We start from the raw sequence: 18,287 nt of genomic DNA on the forward strand, positions 1-18,287 counted from the left end.
TTCAATTCGTACGAATAGCTTACTCAGAAATTATGTAAAATTACAGTGCTTTATTTCGTGAGTGCATTCTCAATTACAATTGATGAATTTAACCCTTGACTTTGCCTTTTCTATATTTTCGCCTTTGGGTGAGTTGTGTGCTTGCTTTTTCTATATTTTCGCCTTTGGGTGAGTTGTGTGCTTGCATCCTAATTGACTTAATTACCGGAAATGGCCTTAGGGCATAAAATTGAACTATCTGGTAAAAATTCTATGTAATTGTGTGCCAATATGGAAAGAAACAATCAATCTGATAAGAAATGGCTGCGACTTGTTTTGAAAATCGTTAAAGATTACCATCGAGGATATTCTGTTTAGCATCAGTTGTACCATTGTTGGCGAGTTTATCACCTGCGCCGGCAAAACAAAAAATACCGAAATTTTTTATATGGGACTGTTATAGAATCTAGTTTTGCAACTCCCTTTTCTATTGCAATCAGCAGTGTCAAAAGTATATACTATATAATACACACACACCTGTCCATACCTGGCCTTTGCTTTCACAATTGTTGGTCATAGTCATATACTTCCAATTACAGAAGTGTTTTAAATGATGAAAATATTTACAAATTACAATGTCAAATTTAAAAAAAAAAAAATAATAATTGAGCAAATAACAAAATCTAACTTTTAATATACTGTCATATGTAGGAAAGTTACATACTTGTTATGAAAAAATATAAATACAAGAAGTTCAGCTTCTTTATGCAAAAATTGACCGGACGGCCTTGCCAGTTAGACACCATGAGAATGTTTTTTGTGATATCTTATCTTAAGAATGTATATATACATGCATATTAAAATATATGTCAAAGAATTTAAGGCAATATATTAAAAGTACACAAATCCAGGTATAAAACACCAGGATAATTTTTACATTAAAAACAAGAAAATACTTTTTTCTCATAGTAGTTTTGAGGAATTTGTGCTTTCTTAGCGAAAATCCTGGCCAGTCCGAGGGTTAATTTCAAAATTTGCGATTTTTGATGTCATTTTCAAGTTGCCTTGAGGAATTGGGCAATTACGCTGTCTAAAAGTTAAGTATAATTCATAAAGTGTGGAAGGCTGTGAGTAAATATTAATTAAATTGTTCAAAATCACTTAAGGAGAACCATTGTTTGAAGGTGAAACAGTATGCATATGCAAAACATTTCAGTTGACATCAGCATGCGCAAACAGGTGCGCATGTCAGAAAATCATTTCCATGCTACACAGAGACAAAGCATGTTATGGGCAATTGCTGTGCTGAGGAGCGAGTTAAATGATCAAAACAGTAGTAGGATGGCAAATGGACACCATGTTTTTGGAATGTGGACAATATCAAACCGAAGTAGCTCACGTTCTGAATGTAATATTAATTAAATGCTCGATTCTCAACAGCCTCCTTCGAGCATGAAAAATATTCATTGTTCATATAGATTAACTTTTACTTATTGACTGGTTTTACACCAATCAATTTCTTCTGGAAATGGAATTGAGGTGCTGGAAGCGCCTTCGTCAGAATGTCTGCTCGTTGTTCATTACTTCTGACATAGCCTAATTGAAAATGTCCCTTCGAGAACTCATCTTGCACAGACTTGTACCTTTGGTCATTGTGCTTTGTGCATGTGTGGAATATTGGATTTTTGATGTACTTGATAGTACTCTTATTATCAATTTGTAGGATAGGCAATGAGACATTATTAGCTATCTCATCGAACGAGCTCTTCAACAATATCAGGTCTTTTGTAGCATCAGCTGCTGCCATGAACTCTGCCTCTGTCATCGAATTGGATATGGCCTCCTGTAGCTTGCTTCGCCACATAATTGCACCTCCACCATAGAAAGAAATAGCACCTGTTCGAGACCTGTGTGTTTCTGCACAGCTGTTGTTATCTGCATCACTAAACAACATCAAACTTCTATCATCTTCATTACTGTACGCAATGCCGTGTCCTATGGTATTGTGAAGGTACCTTAATGTTGTCTGTACGATTTCCCAATCAATCTCTGTAGGATTGTTCAGCTTTCGAGACATCAAACTCACTGCGTAAGCAATATCCGGTCGGCTCCCCATCGCGAAGTACAGCAAACTGCCAACTACTGATCGGTATGGAATTTCACTACCGAGAGGCTTCGCCTCCTTGATCCTGATCATGCCGTCATCATTCGGTTGACCATAGTCGACCTTGAGACTCGACTTCTTTACTGGGATGTGTGATGTCTTAGCATCTCTATATCGCTCTAATATCTTTCTTGTAAATGCTTCTTGGTGCAGGAAGAGCGAGCTGTCTTTCAAACATTCAACTTGTAGTGAACAGCGACAATGCCATCATCAACATAAATCACCATCAGCATCTTATGTCCATAATCATTTCGTATGAGCAGGCAGTCTTCGGGTTTACTTTGTATCATGCTATGTTTCTTCAGCATGTCAGTAAACTTGGCATTCCAACATCATCCAGCTTGTTTCAAGCCGTATAAAGGTCGAAGCACCTTGTGCACACACTTACTTCTGTCGTTATAGCCCTCAGGTTGATACATGTAGATCTCCTCAGTTAGGTCACTGTAAAGGAATGCCGTCTCCACGTCAATTTGATATAAGCTGAGATTCTCCTTGGCTGCCGTTGCAATTAGAGCTCGAATAGTGTCATAGCGACACACCGGGCTAAATGTGTCTTTGTAGTTGATATTCACCATCTGGGTGTACCCTTTTTCTACTAAACGAGCCTTGAATCTCTCGATTGAGCCATCGGGATTTGTCTTCACTCTGTAAACCCAGCGATTGTCAAGGATTTTACGTCCGTTAGGTGGCTCAACAAGTCGCATATTCCATGTTTGGCATGCGAAGCCATTTCTTTGTCCATGGCACGTTTCCAGTCGGCGTATTCAGGAGACTTCGTTGCTATGTTTTAGGCTCTTCCAACTTCAGAATGCTGTTATACATGTCGTAGTCATTAAATCTGACAGGCCGTTGGATAGTTGAACGGTCTCGCTATGCACGCGCGGTCATCTGTGTTGGTTCATCTTCATCAGTGCACAGCAACTGATCGCCAACCCCCTGTGTGTCTGCATTACCATGTGCATCTTCCAAAATAAACTTCATACCGCTTGATAGACTGGTGTTAGATGCTAGTTTTGAAGGTTGGGAAGTAGGGCCGATTTGCTGTTCATTGAACACCACATTGGCCCTTTTTATTGTATCATTCCTTGATGGTATGAAAATGCGATACCCATCGTCATCACAATAACCAACCAAATATCGCTTTATAGCCTTGTCATCTAATTTACCTCTGTTGACATTTGGTACATGTAAAAATGCAGCTGATCCAAAAACTCGAATTCTGTTGATTGCCGACTTGCGTCCAAAACCATTCCTCAAGAGGAGATTTTCCCTTAGTCTCACTTGTCCGGTTCGATTGAGAACATAGACAGCTGTAGATGCTGCTTCTGCCCATAGGAACTGTGGTAGACCTGAATCCTTGATCATATAGTGTGAACTGCATTCATTATTGTACGATTCTCTCTTTCAACCAATCCGTTTTGTTCTGGTGTATATGACATAGTGATTCGCAGCTTGATGCCTGCATCATCATTCAGTTTCACCAATTTATCATTGTCAAACTCACGACCACCGTCTGTGACCAATTCTTTTACATTTATATTATCTTTGTTAATCCGAACAAAAAACTGCTTGATTTTATCCACAGCCTCATCTTTATGTCTCAGAAAACTTAGAGTAATTGTCCTTAATCACTAACATGTACTTCTTTCCACCTCTTGATAATACAGGTGATTCGAGTAAGTCTGCATGTATTATCTCACCAGACTTTTGTGTTTTGAATCGTTTTAGTTTAAATGTTCGTCGACTTTGTTTACCATATGCACACGGCTCACAAAATAGTCCATCATCAATAAAATCTATACCATTTTGGTGCAAGTACTGTTTCACGTACTGTATTCCTTGATGTATAAGTCATCGATGCCAAAGTGATAATGGCAATTTTGTTGTCATCTTCATTGCCATCTCAGGAAAAGGAGTCGTCATTTCTTTTTCAACCAAGTAGGCTGCAGCAGCAGAACCCCCTTGTGTCTTGACTGGTTTTGCACGTAGTTCAAAGAGTCCATTTGATGAACATGGGGCTTCTAAAAGTATATTATCTGGGGTCTCCTTGCGAAATAAACGACAAATCATATCATCTGAATCGCCAAAGCTCAAGATTCCTCGCTTCATTGCCTTTGAGGCTGATAACAAATTTTTGGCAATTTCTGGTGCGTACAGTACATCAGTCAGCTCAATAGATTTTTGTACGTTTCCAACCATTGCGCACATGCAAATGCACTGCATTGAGTATTTGCAAAGAAGGTCTCTGTTTTGCCATTCGTTGTGGTTGGCATGTCAAGGAAAACTGGGCAAAATTTACCATTGTGCCCGGGTTTATTACAACGGAAACAGATGTCATTGAAACCTTTTGCACCATCACTGGTCTTACTGAGTCTGTTCATTGTTTAGGCATTATTAGTTGTGAAGGGTTGGGATTGGCTGACCATCTGAGGTTTTTTACCACCCTTCTTCTATTTCTTTCCACTATGTGAGCTATAATTAGCATTTGCCACAAATGTTATCGTACTTTCGTTTCTAAGCTCTTGATTTCTTCTTTGCAGCCGCAAGTTGATCTGTTCGATCAGTTTTTCAGGTGACTTTTCCATCTTTGGCATTGAGTCCCACTGTGATTTGAACTTTATATATTCTTCATCAGGAAGAATAGATAAGATTCGCGCTAGCAAGTTCTGCGGCAGCTTTCCTTCACCGCTCAATTCTTGCTCACATTGAAGATTCACCCACAGTATACGTAAACATGCAAGTGATTGCATTACACTTTTGTCTTTCTCGATCCGAAAAGTTGAAAACTGTTGCAGAAAAGTGTCCAATTTCACGCTTGACATCTTCTCAAAATTACTTAATAACTCATTCCATATCACTAGTGCAGAATTACCATGCGTACAGATCAAATTTAACATATTCGGTGATACATTTGTGTGAATGATCACAGCAGCTTTCGCATTCGCCTTTGCATACGCTTTTGCGGCTTCGTTGTACTTGCTTATCGTTTTTTCTTTCGCGCTTTCTGCCGGAGCGTTTGGCTTTATAAGGGAATTATTGAAGATGCCCGCACAATCGTTAAGCACAAATAAAGAGCTTATTTCAAATGGTACTTACGTATTAACGCAACCAGGCCAAAATTCGCATAATTCGCCAAATTTGGCGACCCTACTTACGGCAACCCTACGTGTTATACGTAGTTTTGTAAAAAGAAAAAATAACACTGGGCGTGTACTACCACAGCAATGGGTTTTCGGCGGAATTTGCCGATAAAAGAAAGAGACTTTTTTGGTTACTGTACCTAACAGAAGTGCCGTTACCCTCATGGAAAAAATTTGCGAAAATATAAAGGAAGGAAGCATCATTTATTCGGATTGCTGGAAAGGATACTATACAAGTGAGTTCGAAAATGCTGGATTTCTGCATGGAACTGTTAATCACAAATATAACTTTGTGGATCCCAACACGGGCATTCACACACAACATGTAGAGTGCATGTGGGGCTCAGCCAAATGGCGCAACAAAAAACAGAGAGGAACAGCCCGTCATCATCTTGACTCATACCTTATCGAATTTATGTGGCACCAAGTTCAAGCTGTTAATGGCGAAGACAGTTTTCAATCAGTGCTAAAAGCAATAGCCAAAAGATTTCCGCCGAAAAAATAATTCTGCAACTTATTCAAATTCGAAACCAGAAGGGTTTAATTGCTATTTTATATTTTAAAACAAAATAATTTAAAAAACTGTATTAAAAATTATCTGTAATTAATAAATGTACATTTTCTTTCTATTCATACTTTTTTACTCAAACTTACAAATCGCGCCAACTTGGTTGCGATAATACGTAAGTACCTTTCAAATTTCCAATCAGTCAAGTTGGATAAACCTTCCAATTTGGTACACTGAAAAAAATTTTTAGCTTCCATATTATGTCATCATTAGCCAGGAAATATGCAGCAAAAAAGGCTATTGGTACACTGTAACATCTACCTACACACTGTTCAGGTGGAAGTGTTGAAAACGAAAGTAAAAAAAAAATCCGTGATTCAAATACGTCAACATAAGGCATCGTTAATTTATTTGCACAGTTAAACGTCGCTAAAACCCTTAACCTGTTATAAAATTAACAAACAGAGTGATGGCTAATTGAATTTTGGACTTTATTAACAAAAAATGTAAAGAGAACTTATGTACGTCTTATTGTTTACATGACAATTTTTAGAATGACAAAAATAATAGTGATGCCAGATGCATAAAACATAATAAAACAATGATGCCACTGAAACTGCACATAATATTAATTAAATGCTCGATTCTCAACATTGTGTATATAGGAAGAACAATAGCACAAAAAGTATTGTATAAGGATTTCTTGAAAAAGATAAGGAAAGGGGAGGGGAAGGCAGATAATTAGAAAATATCATTGTTTCTTTGTTATAATTTCTCAATTTATAGTAGTTGTGCTTATGCCCAGTGGCTGATGTGCCACTTGGCTATGTAAAAAATTTCATTCTATAACCAAATTCTAAAAATCACTTGAGTGGGTTTTTTTTTTTTTTTTTAAATTTATAGGTACGATTAGAAGAAGCTAAAAGAATGTTATGCAGTGAAATAATAAAGTCTAATCAAGTATGTTTTTGCTTATTTATTATATAAAATTTCTATTAGTTTATATTTACTTTTCAAATTATGCATATATACTTGTTGAATTTGTCTTATTAATATCGAATCATTTGCTAACAATTTCTTTTTTATATAGTGCCATCAAATAGGATCCTTAGCATTTTTTAACACACACTTTAACATCTTTGCCAACATTAGAATTGTGTAGAATATACTTTCAGTAATATTAAAATTCTTTTCGAGCTTTAATATTATTATACAGTCAAAAGTCGTTAATCCGGACTCGTCGGGACTTCGGCGATTCCAGATTATCGATTTTTCCGGATTATAGATCATGAGTTTAAATCTCGTAAGATAGCATGCAGAAATTCTAAAATTAAAAATATGAAACCGTAATTTATGAAGTAAAGAACAATTATGATCTAAAGGGTATCAAAAGTTACCAAAAAAAAGCTTAATATTTATTTGTTTACTTTATTAAACATTTCTTTCAATGTAAGTTGCTTCGTTTTATGTGATAATACTTTCTCTTTAATTCTATAAACAGACATAATTTCTTGTTCAGTTACAAAGTTCTGCTGTTCAAGTCCCATAATTGCTGTGCCGAGAATGCCGACTAACTTGTCAATCGAAATTTTTTCGTTTTCACTAACCTCTCTGTCACCTTCTTCATGTCTTTATCCATTTTTTGCAGCAATTCCACTTTTTGTTTGATGGACATCGAAACATACTTTCGTTTTGTAGATCCTTTGGGAGCTCCAGCATCGGAAATTCTATTTGACATAATCGAAAGTTCAAGTTTACTTTTATAAAATTGCTCTTACGGTCTGCAAAATATAATAAACCGGATCCAATTCGAAGATTAAGGAACAACGCAATCATCAACATTAACTGAAATAGATAATTAGATAATTTTAGCTTTATACCGTCCGTTATACATAAAACGCGCATGCGAAAACGTATTCTGCACTTGTGCACACGCATATGCGCAGTCGTATAGCTTTGAGGTCCGAATTAACGACTTTTTACTGTATCACCTTTTGATGATAATATTCTCAATGCCAGTTTTATCAAGTTACATTAAAATAATTGAAAACTTGTGATTTAGTAATATTAGCAACTTGTAGACTTCTGTTTACTGTTTTATTAACTATGTGTGATATCGCATTATAATGTCACATACAAATTGCCATATAATGATCATATTTTTTTTAATTTCATTTATATCAAACTGGAGTAATTTTTATAAAATCAACTAGAGTAACTCATCAAACTCGAGTAATTTTTATAAAATTTTTAAAAGTAACTTTTGTGAAACATATTTTCTAATTTCCAGGATTCCATTCTATGATTGAATAAAACCTGATAGCTTTGTTGCTGAATATCTAGGTGATACAGAGATTTAAAAAAAAAATCCTTTTTTAAATCAAATTTATAGTTATATATAAGTATTATAAGTTACAAATTATCTTTTCTTTGTAAGGAAAATGTTTATGTTTGTTTTCAGAACTTGAATTAGAAAGTTTCTTCACTTGCTGAAGGATAATTTTATAGGTTTTTTACATAGTAAAAGGAAATTAACACTTATGAAGAAAGTGATGTATGTTAAGTTATAAAATTTAGATGGGAAATTTAAAAGTAGAAATAACTTCTAATTTTTAACTTAAATTTCTAAAGAATAAAATGTAATCTGCATATTTGATACAACATTTTATCATACTATTAAACTTTTTAGTGATGTCATTTCACTGCACCTGCATAAAAACCAATATTATAATGATGTTTGAAATGATCTAACTATTTCTCTTGTTAAAATTTATACTAAATTTCTGAACAAATTCTGTTTTCTTAAATGATTTCACATGATAAAATATTTGCACATTCACAAGCAGATTCGTTGATTTGTGTCACTAAAATATGATTTTTTCAATTATTTTTAGACTATTTTTTAATCATTCATATGTCTTGAAATCTTTTTATTTTGCATCAACTTGGAGATAGTTGTAAGAGAATTATTGTATTCCTTCCTAACAATAGATTGTGATTGAGTATGTTAGACCTTAAGTGAAAGAAAAACTTGCCTAAATCATGGAGGTAAGAATAAAAGGAGATGCCATCCCCACACTACACATGATGAAGTGCTGCGGACCACTGGTCTCCAAAACAGGTGTGTTTTGTTTACATCCAAAATATAATGACAGTTGTTAGGTACTACTTCCACCCATGACAGTCCCACATATGTAAATATTTATTAAATTGCATATAAATGTATTTGGAAATGAAGGAGCTATTAATTCATAAATGCCTGTGAATGTTACTAAGAAGAAATCTACTTATTAAATATGTCTAAATTTATAATGATTATAAATATTATCTAAATATATAACCTTAACATTTAATTGTGGACATAAATTGAAATTCTGTTGACAAATGTATTTATAAAACTATTTAAGCAAGAATTGTTTTTGTACTGGAAAACAATCTGTTGAAAGAAGCTAGCACAGTCTATGAGATACATACTTACGGAAGTAGAAAAGTAGAATATATATTGTTGAAATTAAGAGTAACAAAAAAAAAAAAAAAAAAGAATTATTAAAAGAATTATTTCCTTACATTTTATAATAACTCAGTTACAAGTTTTAAATAATATTTTTAAAAAAAGCACCTTTTTTTTAATCTCTTTCAGAAATACTCATAGAAAGTTAAGTGCATGGAAATCAGCAGCAATATTTAATATATTTCACTATTAAAATAAAAGGTGCTCTAATTTGAAATAAACTGAACTGAGCATTAATTATAAAGTGACTCTGATTTTTTATTTAGAAGATGCCTCTGAAGCTAAAAATCATCTCATATTTGAGCAAGTATTTCAGAAAGAAGCTCTATAAATAAAAAAGAAATAATGCATAACTTTAATATTAATAATACAGTAAACTTTGATTTTATATTTTCTAATTGTTAATTGAATAAAATCAAATTATCTTAAAATTTCTTTCTATTGTAATTAGGGAAAACTTGTGAAAATATTTCATTCAAATTAAAACTGTGCTGGGAAAAGTATAGCATTTAATTACGTTCAGAATAAAATGCACATATTTAAGACTCTGAAGTATTATCAAACAAGAAAATATATACATTTATATGTATATTTATGGCATAATTACAAAATGTTTACCTACGATTATATCAAAACCTTTTGATCTTAATGGTAAATCACTGAATGTTTTGGTCTCCAAGAGGGATGTGCCACTGCTTCAAGGTAGTGTAGAAACCAGTTCATGGAAGAAATTAATTTTTTCCCATTCCTATGAATGAATTTTTTTCTCATTCAGTCATGGAGAAACCAGTTCAGGCATCTCCTCTTATTTCCTACCTGCATGGCCTAAATAGAATTTAAAATTTAAGTAAAAAATTAACTTTAGATTAGCATAGATTTAAATGACATTCTATCAACTTTTGAAGGTGATCAGACTAGATTCCTTTTATTCAGAAGCAAAAACTTTCACACATTTTACTCTATTTTATGCAAAATTCATGATTAAAATCCGACAGCATCATTTAGCTAACTCTGAAAGAGAGAAGTGGAGCTTAATTTAAGCTTAATATCTACAATAATTCCAATAAAATATACTGAAAAATTAGTAATAATTCTTATTATATGCATCAAACCCATGAAAAACTACTTCAGTCAAAACTCAGAGATATAATATTGTGCCAGGCTCTTAGACAATGTAGAATAAAGTTATTTCTGTAGGAATAGCTTAATTTTTATAGATTTAAGTAGGTGTTTGTTTTGTCAAGTCAAACTATTCCACCATAGTGCTATATATTTTATCAAACAAAATCTTTTAGAAAAATCAAATTGGAATGATTAATTTATCAAAGGATCAAGATAATAAAGTTAACATGTTACCATTAACTCTTTGAAAACTGAAGCCTTCACTAACCTGTATGCTTGAAATACCGAAGTGCTCAAATTGTCTTTTGAGATTCACAGCAGTTTCCTTCCCTCCCCATCCATTAACGCATAAAGAGGCATGAACATTTCAAATGTCATCCTTTCTACTTCCTAACAAAGATAACAAACCATAAATAAAACCTTTTAGGACAAGCTGTCTGCAATAAACTAATACAATGCATTTGGGGAAACTTTACCTGCTACTGCATGCCTTAAGGGCCGTTTACACTGGAGTTTATTTGAGCTAACAGACACAGCTGACCCATCTCCAAAACCAGTTTTTTCCCATAGGGCAGCAAGTTGAAAAATTTGAACTGCAGGCATAGCGGAGCTAGTAGACACATGGAACTGACTTTGTTAGCTCAGATAAAACCCAGTGTGAATGGCCCTTTGGGAAAAGGGGAAAACACAACATCGCAATTTCGGCCATTTCGGGCGGTTGTGATCGTCTGAATGTAAGGCCATCTTGGCCGTTTTGGTCTTCAAAAGGTTAATCGAGTTATAATGTAACAAATTATTTAAGTGTTGATGGTAATTTAACATCAAATTGTATATACGTGTTACGCAGAATCTGGTGTTACCATTGGCACCTAAATATTCTACTTGCATGATTAAATATAGCTAACTCATAAATCATTTAATTAAATAAAATGGAATCTTGCATTGTATAGTAATTGTATTAAGTGCTGTATTAATTGTTGACATTTCTTTTCTTCATTATAAAGAACATTTTGAGTTTCTCTGCTGATGTGTGCGAACAAAGTAACAGATTGGCTGAAATAGTCAAAGAGGTATTGTTAAGTTTTGTAAATTTACTACGCATGAAGTTTTTAAAATTATTATTTAAAAAGTTTTTAATTTAAAAAAAATGTAATAGATAAATGACTGAGAAGTATGCTAATTTGAAATTTAAAACCAAGCAGATTTACATACACAGGGTTTTCTGCCACCTGTACAAACTTCTGAGAGAAATAGACTACTCAAAGATGAATTTTGGTTCAGATAGCAATGCAGAATTGACATCATGTGCAAGTGAGACCTGCAGTATGAGAAATGAAAGAGAAACACTTAAAATCATTATTTAGTTTTTCAAAATGTAACAATTCTGCTATTAAGAAGAGACAGAGAAGATGTTCAAACTTTCTTTCTGCGACTCATGACAAAAACTACTGCCGCCTAGAATAATGGACATTTTGAAATATTTTAGGCATCTCTCAGATGACTGCAGCACGTATGCAGATGCGTGATCTTCTCACTGTCTGCTAGATATCTTTCACCAGACCTTTCATATGACCACAAAAAGAAAGGTCAGAGTGGATAGATCAGATAGTCCATTGAAAGGGACCACCAAGTTTGAACCACTCTTGTCCTGATGTTGTATTTAAGTGCTCCTGAATGTCACGACTGAAGTGGGTTAGGACCCTATCATGCTGAAGTTGCATATAATGGCACAACAACTATTGTATCTATTTGTCATTCTATGATTCAGGAAAATCTTATAACATCATTCATCCAAATGAACAGCCTAGAGATATGGGCTGTTCATATTAAGAGGTCTCCCACATTACTAGATCAAACACAGCATATTATTGTGCTCTGTTCTCATAAGATGGAGATTCTCCATCCTTCATTCATACAAATTATGTGCATTGTAGCAATCTTTCATGGTGAAGTATGCTTCTTCTGTGAATAAGAAAGAAGCTAGGGAGACTATTTATATCTCCTGGATAAAGGCACATGCTCGATACCTTGGGAATGAAGAAGCTGATAACCTCGCAAAAACAGCAGCAAGAAAAATCAACGCTCAGCCTGTGTCCATTCTGCTACCTAGACTTCATATCAAGAGAGAGATCTGGAAAAACACTGGCAAGAGGAATGGGAGGCAGCTCCTCTAGGTAGAAGACCCATGTATTTTACTACAAAGTGTCCATGGATCATCTTATCTTGACCTTTGTAACAAGATTTATAATGGGCTGCCGCCTCTGCACAGAGATTTCTGTAAAAGGGGATTAATCTCATCTAACCCCTGTGTGTACGGTGAGGCTGGTATTCTAGACCATTACATAACAGCATCCTCACTCACAGAGACATGAAACATGCGGCTGCCAGCTGATGATGCACCATTCATGCGTTTCTTTATTAAGCAGCCTGTTCTACTCAGAAAACTTATAATGGAAAAATTGCAGGCTTTGGGACAGAACCTTTGTCATGTTACCTAGTGTACTACTGATTCCTTCACAATCTTCAGTACTAACTGTCTTACTCCTGGGTATCTTGTTATATAGTACTAGTGCTCTTGTATGGCATATTAGTGTGCATATGATAGAACCCTGTACATGAACACTCTGAAGTAACTAAAGTCCTGGGTGTCTCATTGTATGGTACTAGTGCTTTTGGGGAGCATGTTAGTGTGCGTATGATGGAACCTTGTATATGAACACTCTGAAAATGACTTAATGTATCCATAGCAGCTATATGTGTAAAATTCCCCAGGTAAACTTATGTGTATGTATCATTGTAAGACTGGCCTGTAATTTAGAATAAAATCAGCGTAAATTGTTAGACTATTAGTCAGTGGCATAGCTAGGGTGGGGCAAGGAGAAACATCTGTTCCCAGGCGCAGCATACAACGGGCACCAAACTGATGTGATGAAATTGCAGAATGAAATGTTTTCAGTTCTTGACACACAGAAAGGGGCGCAAAATCTTCAGTTGTCTGCAGGTGCTGGAAACCCTAGCTATGCCTCTGCTATTAATATAAAATATTTATGTTCATACAGCAATGTACGCATGTGTAAAACAAACATTATTGTAACAGTATATACCCAGTGTCGTAGGTATACTTAGAACCCATATACCTATCCCATATACTTAGGTTTACTAGGTACACATAAAATACACTATGGTAATGTTTAATTATTAGTGCATAATGTTTATGTCATCAGTATACAAGCTACAGTGTGTTCATCAGTATACAATTATGTGTAAAATGTCTAAATATCATTTTAAACTGCTCAAATTTCAGTATACAGCATCAACAAAAGTTTGTATTAAGCTCTTGACACCACGCTTTTAGGTTTCCAAAGAGGTCTCGTGTTGTACAGTTGCAGATTCCAGACAATACCCAAATAGTCCTGGTAAATTGCCCGAGTGTCTGGACCTGCTCTCACCTGTCACGTATGTATAATCATCAAATTTCTATAGCTGTGTACTCTACTTATAGTATGGGTACAATTGGTTTGAGTCCAGAATCCTGCAGGCTAAAGCCAGTAGTAGTTGTTCAATGCTTGTTTTCTGCTTGACCAAGCACCATCTCTGATTTTAAAGATCCATGCCGTCCATATTTGATTCATGTAATATCTGTCAATAAAAGCTGAATTATATCATTTTTGATGCAACCGTGCAAAAGTTTGGTTGTTCAGAATATGCCTCATCGAGTAGCATTCCTAATACAGCGCACACTGGCTGGTCTATTACATTCAGCAGCTCCATTATGCTAGAAGCATATCTGTTAACTCTGTATCATGAAACCTTCCATCCTACTACCCGTGAGTGAAGTTGAAATATTGTTTTCATGTATGAAAATTTTCCCAGTTTCCCAATAACTCCCTCATTATATTATGAATGTGTTTCTAATATTATTAACTGACCTGCATTATTATCTGACCTTAGTTCATCTTTGAAACAACAACATTTTATTTCAACGACATTTCAACAACAGCAAAAATTTTGAAATTAATCCTGAAACTAAATGCAGAGTAAAACATAACTAAAATAAATAATTTAATAAAGTTGGTAATCCTTTTGGTCTTAAGGATCAACCAATAGAATTATCAATGGAGATTTGTTTCTAAATTATATTAAATTGATTAATTGATTATTTCTGAAATCTATTAAATTGTTTGTTTAAAGTTTAGTAGTTAACCATCATCAAAATGATTAAAATTCAAACTTATTCTACTTTATTCATTTTAAATTGTCAGCAATTTTGCAATTAATAATTTTTAATCAGACCATTTTACAACTTTTATTCTCTAATGTGTATATAGTATAGTCTAATGTGTATATATATGTAATTGAAACTTTTGTTAATTTATGCCACAAATATAATATGAAATATCTTGGATGCTGTTATATTTGCATGACTTTACAAAACCTATTCAAAATATCCTACACTGCTAAATTGTATATGTAATGCATTTAAATGCTTTGTTATTAGGATTCTTAAATTGAATGGCCATATAACTTCAGAATAAATGCTGTATTATTGCAGTTTAAAATTAATATAGTTGAAACATTTGAATTTATTTTGAAATTTAGTCTTTTGGTGTATATGTCTAAAATGATCAAACTATATTACTTTAAAATTTATTGTATAAATTAAACCTTTAATGCACCAATAAAATTCAGAAAATGGTATTTTTTATTTTAATCTCTTTTATTATTTTAACTCAAAACTGTAGATGATATGTTTTGTTGTATGCATGTCTGAAAAAGCCAGGAATAATTTAGTTTAGTGTACCCATCAGTGCATTTAGAGGTTAATATTTGTAAAAAGTTATAATTTTAAAAATAATAATATACTTAAATATTTATTTTTCATGATATATCTATTTTATAATGTGATGTTTATAAAATATTTAATGCCTGATTATTAGAAAACAGCTTGTGCAAAATATCTTTATGCTGAGCATGTATGTAAGCTTGATAGCAATTTAGAGTCTGCCATAATAGTTAACATAATTTGAAATATGTATGATGACTTGAGTTTAACATTCATGTTTTTACAAGCTGGAAACAGAATTTTATATAAAAATTTTGTAAATTAGCCTTTCTTTATGTCAAATAAATTTCTACCATAAATTAAATATGAGTAATTTAATATTCAGTTATATGAGTTATAACAAGTATCAGATCAAAAATAGTTTAAAAAATCTAGAATTGATATAAAAAGAAATTTCTTTTCAAACTTCTTTAGAAATTCTTTAATTTTTCTATGGGTTTAAATTCTATATTTTATTTAACTATTTTATTATAAATTTATTTTTATGTTATATTTGTATTTTCAGTATATTTTGAAAGAATTATTTAGGTAGTTATTGTTTGTATTTTTAAATATAGGCAGAGTATAATGCTGGTCCAATCACTTTCCTTATTAACTGTGCAGGCACATCAGTATGCCATCTTTTTGAAGATACTCCCATGGAGGATTTTTCAGTCAGTATTCTACCATTCCAATCTAATTTTCTGTATATATTCTCTGTTGTATCAGTTTAACTTGTCAGTTGATTTCCTGTAAGATTTTCCTTAAAGTTATTGATTATTAATTTTAAAGATCTGAAACTGCTAATGTTTTACTGCCTTTTTTTATTTAAATAAAAAGGTAAAACAAAAGCTTATGTGATACACTTATGCAATGCAGTCAGGGTATTCTCATCATAAATGATGGTAAGATTATCAAAATATATATGATAGTTTCATTAAGTTCTCTTGCTGGCATATAATAAGTTAAACATGATGATTAATACATTGTAAAATTAGGCAAAATATGCAGTCTTATTCTGGCGCATATTTTGAGTAAAATTCTATCAGTATTGAGGTTAATCATATACCGATTCACGTTCTTCAAGAGGGAACGTTTGGAGCAATGACTGTTTTGATACTGCAAGCAGTAGGCTAAGCAAAGCAAGCAATTAATATAGTGCCATCTATTGAAGAAAATAATAATGAAACATATTCTGAGTGAATTAAGAAGGTTGGACTGGTTTCTATGAATTTTTAATACTGTTTTAGTTTAGCCCATGTATGACAAACTACAATGAGAATATATGCTAGTGTGAATATGAGTGATTGTGCTCTGAATATGGCTGGAATTCTGTAATCTTTTTTTTTTTTTTTTTTTTGTTTCTGAAATCTGGAATTTCTGGATATGTGAAATGTAGACTTTCTGATATGTAAATCTGTAAATTCAAAATCCTCTTCAGATTTTGTTTTAAAGCAAGTATATCAATCAGAGACTGCATAAATTAAAAACTTTTAGACTATATAAAATTCAGAGAGAGCTGAAACTTCTGGTCTAAGTAAATTAAGTTTGACTTATACATAAAAATTGTTTTTGTTGTTTGTCTTATTCAGAAACAGACAAAACTGATATTTTAAGATTTTGAGCTAATGTATTTAAACTGAAAGAAGATGGAAAGCAAAAATACCAGTTTTTGAGAAAACTGATTAAATCTGTTTTAACTTGCTTCCATGAACTTGTAGTTGAGCATTCATTTAATTATATGAGTGATATTATGCCAGAATAAAAACATCCTTAGATAGCTTCGATCAGTGGTTTCAAGCTGGTGGCCTGCAGGTCACATGCTGCCCCTAAAGCAATTTTATACCACTTGCATACACTTTTTAATTATCAATTTGTTGCAAATGCATTGTTACAAAGATTTCAAGATTCTAATTATGTGAATTTCAAGTTTACATTACTTTTGTTGCCATTAAACATTAATATGAATAGCACATCAAAAAATGTATAAATGGAGCTAACTAATTTGCAGTGTGATATAAATCTTATTCAAAGATCTAAAGATGAAGATTTGATTAATATTTACTTGCTCAAATTAATATATACTTGCTCAAAAAATAAATGCAAGTTCAGTTATGAATTTTTGCTCTAAGAATAGTTACTTTCTTCGGAAATGTATTTAAATGTGAACAGCTTTTTTTTGCATTTAAAAATTAATAAAAAAAATCCTGATTGACCAATGAGCATCTACAATCTGTAATAAAGATAATCTCTCCAAGGCTACAAACTTTATCAAAATGCTATTAAGTGTCAAGTTATAGTAAAAAATAAAAGAAGTTTATAATTATTTACATAAAAGTGTATGTATTTTTATTTATGTGTTGAAGAAAAATTTAATAAATAAGAGAAAAAGATTAAGTTATCATTTATTCTCAAGTTTTGTTTTAGTTGGAAAATTTTCATAATTTTTTTTTCAATTTAAATTAAACAAAGTTATTTTATGAATAATTAAACATGTTAACATTATTTTAAATAATTGCCAGCCTGAAAATTTAATATTTAGCTGTCAATATTATGAAATCTAACCAACAAAAATATCTTGCAGGTACCAAGCTTTAGATTTCAGATAGAAAGTAAATATGAGTTTCTGATTTTTCTCCTTTATGGTATTATTATTATTATTATTGTTTTTGTATGTTTTGAAAAATACTTGGTAAGCAAAATTTTAAGTTTATATAAAATATTTTTTATTTTGTTAATAAAAATTTTTGAATTCTGTTAAAAAAATTCTGGTCTGTCAGCTGTTTACATATCATGCATGCGGCCCACAGAGAATTTGAATTTGAGACCACTGGCTTAGATGCTGCACAAACTGAAATATTATTTATTTTCATTATACAAAACTATATGTGAAACTTTTAGGTTAGAAAATTGCTCTGATGACTATTGGTAAAGGCTATAGGGATAATTCATTGCATAACTGAACAACTTGCCAAAATTCTTTACATCCTCACTAGTAATATATACTAGTAAAATAGTTTGAAAATATATGTGTTTCACAT

The 18,287-nt window shown here is 32.6% G+C and overlaps 1 protein-coding gene across 5 annotated transcripts in view; it reads left to right on the forward strand.

Moving 5' to 3' along the window:
- The window catches only part of Kdsr (3-ketodihydrosphingosine reductase), a 56,839-nt gene that overhangs the window by 8,323 nt on the left and 30,229 nt on the right, over window positions 1-18,287 (forward strand). For 2 of the 5 annotated variants that reach the window (XM_035352348.2, XM_035352345.2), the window contains exons 3-5: window positions 6,695-6,751; window positions 11,429-11,494; window positions 15,825-15,920. In XM_035352348.2, coding sequence (XP_035208239.1) covers window positions 6,695-6,751; window positions 11,429-11,494; window positions 15,825-15,920 — 219 coding nt within the window. Of the gene's footprint in view, window positions 1-6,694; window positions 6,752-11,428; window positions 11,495-15,824; window positions 15,921-17,830; window positions 17,859-18,287 lie in introns of all 5 variants that reach the window. The other 3 variants (XM_035352347.2, XM_035352350.2, XM_035352346.2) reach the window with 3 other exon arrangements.

Source organism: Stegodyphus dumicola, chromosome 8 (assembly GCF_044657685.1).
Source record: "Stegodyphus dumicola isolate Sdum_Otavi_A_Nest chromosome 8, ASM4465768v1".
NCBI lineage: Eukaryota > Metazoa > Arthropoda > Arachnida > Araneae > Eresidae > Stegodyphus > Stegodyphus dumicola.